The following is a 12,443-nucleotide window of genomic DNA, read 5'->3' on the forward strand; positions in this document are numbered from 1 at the left end:
TTGCAGGGAAGACTCTGTCACCCTCTTGACTACCTTTTCACTTCCACCAACTAATGCTATTTTTTCCGCATCTCAACAATTTCGGACATATTAGTAAGAGAACTAGTCACATGGTCTAACATCAAAAACACTTTTAGAGGATAAAATACTTAATATAATAAGGACAAATAATATAGAATACCCTTCGAGCCACAGAGAAAAGATTTGCCCTATGTTGTCTCAAAGTAAGATAATCTCACATCAACATCATATCCAACAGCATGTAGAAACATGTCCGTGAATCATCTGTGTGAAAGTTTCATTTTGGAAGGGACAGTCCGGTAAACAGTACTATAAGGAAAAACAAACAAGTCAAGTGTCTTTGCAGTTATGGCAATTCGTTCATCCAGTGCAGCTATCGTATTGTGTTGTGGAGTTCTGTGTCCAGGAAAGTAAAGTAAAATAACAGGTGAGCCACAAAAGTCATTGAAATTTTCTTTCTTCAGGAAAATAGCATGAGACAAAACTGTTCACATAGCTCTAAAAGGATGGAAACCGATTATTATTTTAGAAGACATGTACATTGTGATGTATTTATCCAGGACCACTGGGGAAAAGTTACGCAGGAAGTGGGCTGATATCCTTGGCTACCTGCAAAGAAGAGTTGACTATGAAATGGACCACGGTGAGTGTTATATTCTGAAATGCCAAGATGGGAAAACTAATACTTGATGATACAGGAGCTGATGGAAGTAAAGTTTCTTCTATTAGTTGTGATGAAACTGAGAGATTTTCACCACAAATGTACGACATTGATAATCATTTACTATTTTTGGAAACTGAATTACCAGCTATTCATATCATGGAGAAAATTATTGCTAATCATTTAAATTCATCAATGGTAAAATTGGACTTTCAAGATTTTATCCAATTCGATAAAGATTCTTTATTTTGGGATATTTACTAACATTTTACGAAAACTGTTTGTGTAAATTTGGTGACAAAAGAATACACAGAATTTTTAGGGAGGCATGGTGTCATTTCCAGACTGACACAATATCAAATGTATGGAGCTGTGCTTGCCATGGTAACAGATTTAAAAACTCTTTTGCATGACCAGCTATTTATGTAATGTAAACAAGAAATAGTGAGTAACAAAAAATTTTTATTCATTGAACTCTTTGGAAAATGTTAAGAATGTAAACTAAATATTGTGAAATATTTTTAGGTAATTACATGTTTCGAAATTTTCTCTGTGAATATACTTGTAAATAGTATTTCAGCAAAATGAAATATGCATTTGTAAACTTAAATGAACAAAGATATGTGCTTTTGTTGTTGTGTTTTTCGACAGTGAATTTTTACTCAGTTATTCTGATTAGAAATTGATATTTAAATCCACAACTTTATACCTTAATGCAATTCTGTTTAATTATTGTAAAAGAATCACTACTGTGAAATTAATTCCAGGAACAGGGGGAAAAGTGTTGAAAATTGATATCCATGTAATTGATTATTTGAGAAATTGTCTAATGCTACCTATTGACATTGTTTGAGTTATCTGAAAACAATTCATTCACATAATCGAAAATCTGAACTGTTAGAATTTGGTTGTTTTACAGAGAGACAGCAGATTATTAACCCAAAAACATGACTTAAACTCTTAAAGTTTGGTATAGAAAAAATGTTTGACTCTCCAGATAACACAAATATAAATTTTACCTTTCCCCACACAAAGTAAGATAAAAACACACCAACAGTATGTGAAAATATGTCTTTGAGTCATCTGCACAAAAGGTTCATTTTGGAAGGAATGGTCAGGGTAGGGCATAGTAAGGGTAAACACTACTATAAGGATAAACCATAGAGTCGAGTACTATAAGGATAACCCAAAACAGTACTATAAGGATAAACCATAGAGTCGATTTGACTTTGGACTTAAGGTAATTGTTCATCCACTGCAGTTGCTGTATTATGTTGTGGTGTATTGTGTTCAGTAATGTAAAAATAATGGGTGAGCCACAAATTTCTTTGAAAGCTTCTTTGTGAAAAGTTCTAATTGTTCAGAATTTTGTAATAGAAAGTTATCATAAAATATAAGATCAGAGCTAATAATCAGTGAAATAATAATGATTATTATAATAAATAACTATTTATTTGTGGTGCCAAATGCAGTAATGTAAGAAGAAGAATGAAGGAAAACAAATATGCATAATCTACAGTGGGTGAAAAATACGAATTTTAGGTTATCATTGCTATAATTGATGTACAATTTCTTTTGAATAAGAGTTCAAATTTATTTCTTAAAGAAATTTGTATTTCTGATGGAATTATTGTAAGATATGCATTGACAAAATCACCTTGTAGTTGAAAAGAATTACCTAAAAGAGTTAAAAAACAGAATTCTTGGTTAATAAAATATAACCATCAGTTGAAGTGGGGAAATTGGTTCACTATCTCTGGACAAACTAAGAAATTGGATGATAGAATCAACATGCAAATATCAAATATTACTTGCCAAAGGAAGAGAAAAATCAAAAACATTAACGAAGTTAATAGGGAGGCCTGTTCTTGATTTAAATGAAATTGGATGTCCATAACGTGAAAACATAATATGTACTTTTAAATGCTTTTGGAAACATGATGAAAGATTCTGTGCTTTTAATAATGCTCAGAAATATATGTATTGGTTTCAAAAAATAAATATGCAACCATTAATTTTACTACGGTAATAAATTCCCAATGATCACCAAATGAAAATTAACTTTCAGATGAGAGTCACATTGTCAAAAACCACACGATGGCAATTCCACAAGCATGGGAAGAACCTTTGAACAACAGTGCAAATTTAACAATAAGAAGATTAAGGAATAAAAAAATAGATTATATTTTTCACTTTATTTATTTTCTATATGTTAGATTCAGTAAATACAATTTTTAAATAAATTTCACTGAAATAAAATGTGTAAATTTAAATGAACAATTTGGGTGCCATTGATGTGTTATACAAATTTAAGTAAGACCTCCCGGAAGCAAAAGGAATAATCAGGTATTAAATTATTTGACAGAATTTTAGTGGAGAAGATTTCACCTGAAAAGGTCACAATACTGTTAGAATTTGGTTATTCTACAGAGAGACATTAGATATTTTAAACCAACACGTTACTAAAATTCTTACAAAGATTGCTGTAGAAAAAAGGTATCGTAGTGTGCAGATAAAATCAAGTGAATCAACATGCATATATCAAATAATACTTGTCATTGGAAGAGAAGAAAAAAAAACATTAACGAACTTAATAGCCAGATCCGTTCTTCATTTAAATGATACCAAAGATATAAGTGGATGGAACGGATATAGAAAATGTAGAACAATTCACATATTTGGGAAGTACACTGACATATGACTTGTACTGTAAAAAACAAATAAAGATCAGGATTGCAAAGGGAAGAACAAATCTGAAGGTCATGGATAACATCTGGAAAAGTAAAGTGATCAGTCTGCAAATAAAACTAAGAGTACTGGAAACATGCATCTTCTGCAGTGTACTGTACGGATATGAAACGTAGGTAATAAATAAGGAACCAAGAAAAAGAATTTTGGCATTTGAAAGAACTTGTTACAGGAAGATTCTAAGAATACGATGGGTACAGAAAATCACCAGTGAAGAGCTCTATCAGAAGATACAACCAAAACAGAATCCAATGCAGATTATAAAATGAAAGCTGCAATTATTTGGACACATCTGTAGAACAAGTGAGGACCGGAATATAAAGACATTTATGTTTGGTATTTTGGATGGTTTAAACAGAAGAGGTAGACCATACAGAGAATGGATAGACAATATAAATGACTGGTGTGGAATGGGTGTATACAAAAACTACGACACTGTGCACTGGATAAAGAAAGGTGGAAAAGATAGTGAAACAGGCATCAGACATCAATGGGCAGTGAGCCCATGGTTTGTGATGACGATGATCAAATTATGAAAACACAATTTTTTGCATGAATTTCAAAACTTTGAAAAACCTGATGAATTTCTTGTTTGCTGTGATCATAAATATTTATTTGAGAATAAACATTTTTTTTATTCTTTCTGAACTAATTTTCATTTGAAATAAGAATAAATAATTATTTATTTATATTGGAAAGAATATCTAATATAATAATTGTGTTGAAATATATATATATATATATATATATATATACACACAGAGCCTGTGTAGCTCAGTGGATGTGGCGTTTGCACACCATCGCGCTAGGCCGCACGAAGGAAGTCTTGGTTTCGAGTCTAGTCGGCGACTAGAGGAAATTTTTCTAAGCCTTTTTTCGACCGGTTCCCGAGTTAGTCGATCTCTGGCACGGGCAAGCAGGTTTTTCCTCCCGGAAACTCGGGTTTTTCGTCCTGTAAACTCAAGAAAATCGACCGTAGAACCCACATTATTTCAGACATTAAATATATTGTGTTAGGGTTAGTCACCACGAGATGGCGGCACATTTGAGCCGTCTCTCTTCACTGCGTACCGCTTAATTAGTGATAGGCTTGGGCCATCTGTCTCTGATTGGGTACCAGTGGAGATTGAACTGCCCACTCAGTCTCCAAAAGTTAGATAGGGCTAAATGGCCTCGCCTACTCCCGTATATACGGGAATAAAAAGGCGTTAGCTGATTTTTTTTTTTTTTTGATATATATATATATATATATATATATATATATATATATATATATATATAATATATATATATATATATATAATATATATATATATATATATAATATATATATTTCTCAACCACTTAAACAACCGCCATCAAGATATAAAATTGACTATGGAGATTGAAGAAAATAGTTCCATCTGCTTCCTAGATGTTAAACTCACCAAGACACCTGAATCAATTAAAGTCTCTATTTTTAGAAAGCCAACACACACAGACAGATATTTGCATGCGTCCTCCCATCACCATCCAGTGCAAAAGTTGGGTATTATATCAACTCTAGCGAATCGAGCAAGATCTGTACTGTCAGATGAAGAAGAACTGAAAAAGGAACTGCAACATCTTAAATGGACCTTTAAAAACAATGGCTACTCTCTAAAAAGTATTAACAACCAATTATCCTGCCATCAACGTAACAACGTAGAGACACAGGACGACTCCAAAGGTCATATCATCTTGCCATATATCAGCACACTATCCAAAAAGCTGAGCAGAATTCTAAACAAGTTTAACATAAAAACGTGCTTCTCGACTCTACCAAAAATAATATCACGCTTCAACAACTATAAACAACCTCACAACCGTCTACAATTCCCAGGTGCATACAAGGTCACTTGTGAATGCAGAAAGCCTTACTATGGGCAGACAGAGAAATCTATCTTACTACGTCTCGAAGAGCATCAGAGAGACAATGCTTATAAGAGAACCAGAGCAACTGCTCTGTCGGGCCATGTCCTGCTTTCAATAAACACGAACAACGAAGGCCACCAACATGAAATAAATTGGACATTGACTTCAAACCTACACATCTGCCATGATGAAATAGAGTGCCGCATTGTCGAATCAAGGGAAATCACCTTAGAACCTTTTCATTTGAATAATAAACTTAGCTATAATTTGGCTGACTCTTTCAACTCTACTATTAGATACTGGAGATTGCGTGATTCCACACACACAGGTGTACAACAATAGAACTTTAACTCGGACTGTAGTTCAAGCTCATAATAACTGTAATTTACAGTCGAATATTATGGCTTTATAATTGTATAGCTTTGGAGTGTGTCAATGTTAATTTAAGTGTCTTTTATTATCTTTCTATGTTCTTATCGCCTGAAGAAGTCATTCTTGACGAAACATGCTGCGTTTTTTCAAATAAATGTCATTGTGTTATAATTCTCGGGTTTAAGTCAGTTAATTTAGAAAAATGAACATATCCCAACCCCGAGTTAATAGTACGTTTCATATATATATAATATATATATATATATATATATATATATATATATATATATATATATATATATAAATATTCCTACTGTAAAAGAAATGTTGGCCTGAGAGGACAACAGTCAATTGGGACTAACGGAAATGAGTTTTACATAAGTGAACTATCTAAAAACCATAGTTCAACTTGTTTTGAAATGTCACATAGAGAAAAATCACGTGAATTATACGTAAGCACCAATGGGAAATTATACACTATGAACATCAGCACAAATGTGAAATCAGAAGAATAAGAAAAAATAAAACACTGTCTTTTTCACTTTATATAATTTCTGTATGTTAGATTCAGTAAATATAATTTGTTAATAATATTACTGTCAAATAAAAGGTAACATAGAAATTAACAAAGTATATATATATATATATATATATATATATATATATATATATATTACAGAGCTAATATTCATTTGAAATAAATTCCAGTTTCCTAGCTACACAAAATGTAAACAAACAAACAAGCCATCTACTTGAAAACAATAAGTGTATAAAATCCTTAATCAGCAATGAATAATTTTAGGATATGTGTCATCACAATCATGTGAATGCTAATCACTTAGTCATATGTAAGTATTTGAGAAACATCCAACCATGGGTAAATGATACCTTTTGAACAATACCACAACTCATATATTACAGGATGTGATTACTACAAACAGTTGCATAGTGTGATAGAGGTCAAAAACTAAGACTGGAAATGAATGAGTCATCTCCAAGAAAATGAACGGAACCAAACAGGTGGAAATCAAAACAATGTAGTCAACTATATTTTCTGGTTATTTACAGAAATATTGTTCTGTGTGAGCGTTTGTGTTGTGCTGTGGATATAAAATTCAACTACTTTGGGATATATTTTTTAGAATATTTGCATTTAGAAGAGCCATTCTGGAAAGACTGTAAGTCATTTAAATTATCATTAGAATTTCTAGAAAGAATTCCTAGTCTTTAGAATATGAATATAGAATAAAATATGTATAAACTATGGAAAAAAAAGTGTTGGAATATTCACATTTTAAGAGCCATTCTGGAAGGACTGTAAGTAATTTAAATTATCATTAGAATTTCCAGAAAGAATTCCCGTAGTCTTTAGAATATGAATATAGGATATAAAATGTATGAGCTATGGAAAAAAAAATAAAGTGTATGTTTGAGGGACACCAGCATATAATTAAATTATTTAGAAAAACCTAAACGCTTATTTAGAAAAACCTCTACTATACTCTAAGAAGTCCCATAGTCTTTAGAATATGAATATAGAATAAAATATGTATGATGTATGTAAAAAAAAGTGTGTTTGAGGGACACCAGCATATAATTAAATTATTCAGAAAAGACTGTGCTCTAAGAATTCTCACCCTTTAACAGGATAGAAATACCCCAAACTGTGTTGGAAAATTAGTTCAGCCATCTATAGACAACCAAAGACAAAACATAAAGACAATGACGGATGTGTGTCATCCTGGGAAAATTCCAACATTCCTTATCTCAAAAATATCGCCCACATTTCCATAGGCAAATCAAAACACCATGTCATATCACAGAGAGAGACATATGTTCCCCAGAAATTTCCAAACACATAAACTTACGATTCCTTATCTCTAAATACACCCATAATGTTATATGCGAACCCAAGACACCACGTGATGTCACTGACTGAAGAGGGGACCCCCAGCGAAATTCCAAACATTACAAAATTTATCTTATCACTATCCATAACCCATAATGCCATATGCAAACCATTTACTTATCTACAACTCATAACAATATACATCCAAGACACTGACGTCGCTTCCCCCATTCACCCTATTTTGTTCATAGCCCACCAATCACGACACGAATCCTTATCCACTAATATCTTCCTTTTCTATTCAAAAGAATAACGTCACTTATTTACAGCTAACAAATGACGTCACTTATCTACATCTGATAATAACAAACATTCATGACACGATTCCTTATCTTATCTTGATCTTGATCTTGTTAAAAGTGTCCCACCAATCATGGCACGAATCCTTATCTCCAACCATCACCCCTAATTCCATACGCGAACAAAACAAAGAACGTGACATCACACACACAGATGGTCCCCAGAGAAATCTCTAATATTCCAACCTCATCAGGTCACTCACACAATGACGTCATTATATCAGTAACCAATCACACGTCACGATTCCTTATCTTATCTTGATCTTGATCTTATCAGAAGTGCCTACCCTTCTACTAGCAACGATGCGAAAACTGTGCTTTGTTGTTAATTTGATATGTGTTCGTTATTTTTATGAGTTATTAGTAATTCATTCACTATAAGGTATATTTCATTCAGGCTTGGCTGGGCTAATGTATATTGTATCCTTTCTGTCCAGCAAGCTGTGGGTCGAAATACTACTGTGAGCATGGATTTGTGATAATGTATTTAGGTAGTGGGTAAAAAAAGGACAAAATAAAAAAGTATTACTTACGTGCCACGGCTGAGTTCCAAACTCTACATCTTGTCCTCCAACAATTTTCGAATTTCGGATATATGTATTCCCGCATGCTAAAACAAATAAACAAAAAAAAAATAATAATCTTAAATAATTGACTTTTAGGAGAAAACATTTAAAGTACTGTATATGCGATTACTATATTTTAGCATACGCCTAAAAAAAAACAAAAAAAATTACATTTTTTAGAATTTGGTGCTGTACAGCAGCAGCACTATCAAAGTCAATGATAAACCAATCAGAGATGATAATATTGTATGGTTCTCTGTGAAATGTTTTCACAGCGTGAATCGAAAATATATTAATGATTTTGACCCTTTCAGAATACTTCGGTGTTTAAGTAAGTGTCATTTTACTTTGGAGTTTTGTCTGAATTTATGAATCTGAATTTATTATCAAATTTAGATTCCCTAGAAGAGATGCCTTCAAGAAACTGAGTTTTGAGAAGCAGTTTTGGCACAACTTAACAAAAATGTAACAACAGTTTCTAATGTTTTACTTGCTATCTGTTAATTAATTTTTTTAAAGTTAATTCTGCGAATTTGATTCTGGACTCAAACGGACGGTTGCTAATCACGTGTTAATATATTTAAGAGAAAGTATAATAATCAGCTGTTATCCATTCATAATCATAAGATTTCGTAGATACCAATAGACTGAAAAAAAAAAAAGAAAAGAATAAGGAAAAACAAAACAGTTCCTTCTTCATCAATTTGGTCTGCCGATATATCCATAACTGTCTGCTATCTGTAACAGCCTTAGGGAAAAAACATTAATAATTATAAGTTAAGATTGATAACAAGAAGTTCCAAAATTGGTACATCTAAAATGATGCTATGCACGTTTCTATAGAATGCCCCCTCTGGATAAACATTCCCTCACATATTAGGTATAATTTCATCTCTCTCTTTCAGATTTTTATTCTGCACCTCAGAATACACAGAATCAATTCAGTCGTCGCTCGTTTATTATAACATGCAGAAAGATGTTCTGTGTTGTGTTACGAATCACATCACAACATACCAGATCTCTTGGCGGCTTTTTTGTTATTATTTTATTTCGGCAAACAGCGCAGTGAACATCGTTAACGACAAGAGAAAACATCACCCTGGCCCATTAATTATATGGGTCGTACTTACTAGCGTCTTTCACTGCAGCCAATGTGGAAGGTTCTGCATTTCTCGGTACGCAGCAAGCCCACATCATCCCTCCGCTGCAGAGGTCAAGCGGACGTTTACCCTGAAACCAGCAGCTGAATCCAAGGCCGCAGGGATAATTGTTTCCCTCATAGAAGCACGTTCTCGGGGCAGCTGAAAAGATACAAAAAATGTGTTAGTGGCCTAGTGACATGAATATTTACTCACACCCTGCCAAACTGCACAGTGCTGAAGAATTAAACTGTTCTCGGTTTATTGAGCGGTAATTGCCGGAGGATAATATTAGCCAACTGCATTCTAGTAACAAATAAAGTTTTTGTCTCTAATAATAAATTACTGCAGGGTTGGCAGATGGAGTGGGGATATCATTATGAAAAGTGAAATGAAAACATATAAATAACTTCTCCTCCTTGATTTCTTATCTTTATGGCTGGCTTCCTCCCCAATTGAATTTTGAATTTCTCCCACTGTTCCTCTTTTATCTGTGAAGTTTACATTGAAAATCGCCTGTTTGGATAAGAGAATCATTGATTCTTTATAGAAATATGTCATTAGCAGTTCAGAGTAGTCATTCTATGAACCGAACAATGGATATGCTGTTGTCTTCTTAATATTAAATCAGTTAATAACGTAAGCGAATATCGACATATAAAACGCCCACATATTATTGTCTTCTTGGAAGTGATCATTGCCATGAGGGAAGAAGTTTCACGTCGGATACACTCAATCAGGAGTGGTGATGCTCATGCAAACGCCGGAAGTGTTTTGCTTACTTTGATCACTGACATAAAGTATCCATCAAAAAACATACCAAACCATTCGTTTCTGTGTATGTAGCTGAAACGTTGTTATACGGGTGGAGAAGAAAAGAGTTCATTGCTTCCAGGGCTACATTTTAATTCTTTCCTGTCTGCCAAAAAATGTGACATTTAATATGACGATCTATTTCCAATTGGTTATTGGTATGAACCGAGATTCCTAATTCCACTTTACCATTTTTTTCTGAGATCCATGGGTTGCGCAGTTTGCCTTCGAATTTCATATTTTATTCCTTGCAGCATTCTTCGTAGTATTATTTTGTTGTTGTCATTTTTCCCTAGTTCCCTAGAACTGCGCAAATATTAACATGCTCATGGTGAAATATGGAATGAATTACTAGGACACGCACAGCTTATTATGACAGTTCAATTTCCACCCGTTAATCAGCTAAGTCTATAGATTGAATGTATATATCAGCATATTTGCATGTTTGCCGGATGAATAACCCTAGAATCCGGAAGGGGGAAAAACCTACACGTGAAGTAGTCAGTTACGGAAGTGCTAATTGTTTTGTTGTTCCTGAACTGAATATTGCAATCAATCAATTGCTCTATAGTTTGGCTTACGTTTTTTAGTACAGATTTTCATTAGAAGTCTCCACTATTTCACATATCCGATTTCTGCATTTGTTCAACAGGTAAATTTGTGAATGATTATTGATATACTTCATCAAAATGGGAATCGAATGCGAAAATATATCCGAAAGTAGATAATATCTGGAACCATTTTAAACATTTTATTTTTATTTTAACCATTTTTGCTTGTGTATCTATCTGTGCACGAGACAGAGGCGAGAAAGACAGACCTACATGTAAAATACTTCAAATTACCTTTGTGATCAAGAGAATCTTTAGGGAATATTTACTGTCTTACCTAAGAAATACTGAACAATGTTGAGTAAATTGAATGCAAGGTTTGAATCGATGGGCCTTGCCGAATGTGGCCTGAATCGTTCTCTTTGAGGGTAGAAGCCTCTTGCAGAAAAGAAGAAACTTATTACGATGAACAGTAGGAAGGACCTGAAGACCCTAAAAATATAAAATGAAGCAGATTTTAAAATGTGATTTAATTTATTATTAAGTAATAATCTCGAACGAGTAATATTTATTTTAACTAGAAACTGGAAAAAAAAAACTATCATAAGCTACTGAGGTGTCCACAGCTCTTGTAAAGTCAGCAGTCTACTTATAGTGTTTTACTCATTAAAATGACACAATTTTCATCAAAGAAATGTTATGTAGAAAACTCAGATCAGTCCTTCTGTCTGTTTATGAGCATTGTCATTAATTATTGAAAAAGGATAGAAATTAATGATCATATTTATCAAAGAACAATGGTTCGTTCCCAAATGGTATACAATACGACTCTAGTCTCTTCTGAAGATATGTTTTACTTAGTAACTGAAAAGATAAGATGATCGTTCAAATCTAAATAATATAAAAAGAAAGATATTGAAATTATATTTAAATATAATTCATTAGCAGGGTGATTATATATTATATGAAAATAAAATATTATTACCATCCCAGTTATTTCACAATCAGGTGACCCACATCGCCAGGTGGCACTCGTATTATGGAGAAAGCCGATATATATCATACTGAAAGTCGCTGTGAAGTGTTCATTTGAAGATGCAGATTAACATGAGCAAGGGGCGAAAATTTCGAGAAAAAATATGATTGTAGACTACTATTTGGAAGGAGAGGTAATATCCAGGAAACTGCCAATAATGTAATCTGTTCGCGGATTGCTGTAGTTAAGGTGTTCAAAAGCGGAAGAATACTGGACAGAATAGTAGGCGGCAGATCAATGAGATGGAAACTCATCGATGGTCGAGGGGGACGCAGGCTATTCCACCCTGTGCAAACCCATAAACGAAAAATTGTGGAAACGGTTAACCATGGAATTTAATCAAAGGACTAATGGCGCTGTTTCCAAGACCACATTCCAACACCCTCCCCCTCCCCATCCTCCATATGTGCCTTCAAAGTAGACCGCAATCAATCT

General features: G+C 33.4%; 2 protein-coding genes across 2 annotated transcripts in view; one reads left to right on the plus strand and one right to left on the minus strand.

Annotated features, from left to right (window-relative positions):
* The window catches only part of LOC150093165 (trypsin-1-like), a 379,787-nt gene that overhangs the window by 65,696 nt on the left and 301,648 nt on the right, over positions 1-12,443 (plus strand). The gene's annotated exons all lie outside the window — the stretch shown is intronic.
* Positions 1-12,443, minus strand: part of LOC150093166 (trypsin-1-like) — a 42,342-nt gene that overhangs the window by 14,576 nt on the left and 15,323 nt on the right. Inside the window, exons 2-4 of the mRNA XM_090413862.1 lie at positions 11,310-11,464; positions 9,600-9,770; positions 8,437-8,513 (exon numbers count right to left, since the gene is read on the minus strand). Of these exons, the coding sequence (XP_090269988.1) occupies positions 8,437-8,513; positions 9,600-9,770; positions 11,310-11,464 (403 nt within the window). The remainder of the gene's footprint in view (positions 1-8,436; positions 8,514-9,599; positions 9,771-11,309; positions 11,465-12,443) is intronic.

Source organism: Typopeltis vanoorti, chromosome 24 (genome assembly GCF_054136105.1).
Source record: "Typopeltis vanoorti isolate ZY-2024b chromosome 24, IOZ_Tvanoo_1.0, whole genome shotgun sequence".
Lineage (NCBI taxonomy): Eukaryota > Metazoa > Arthropoda > Arachnida > Uropygi > Thelyphonidae > Typopeltis > Typopeltis vanoorti.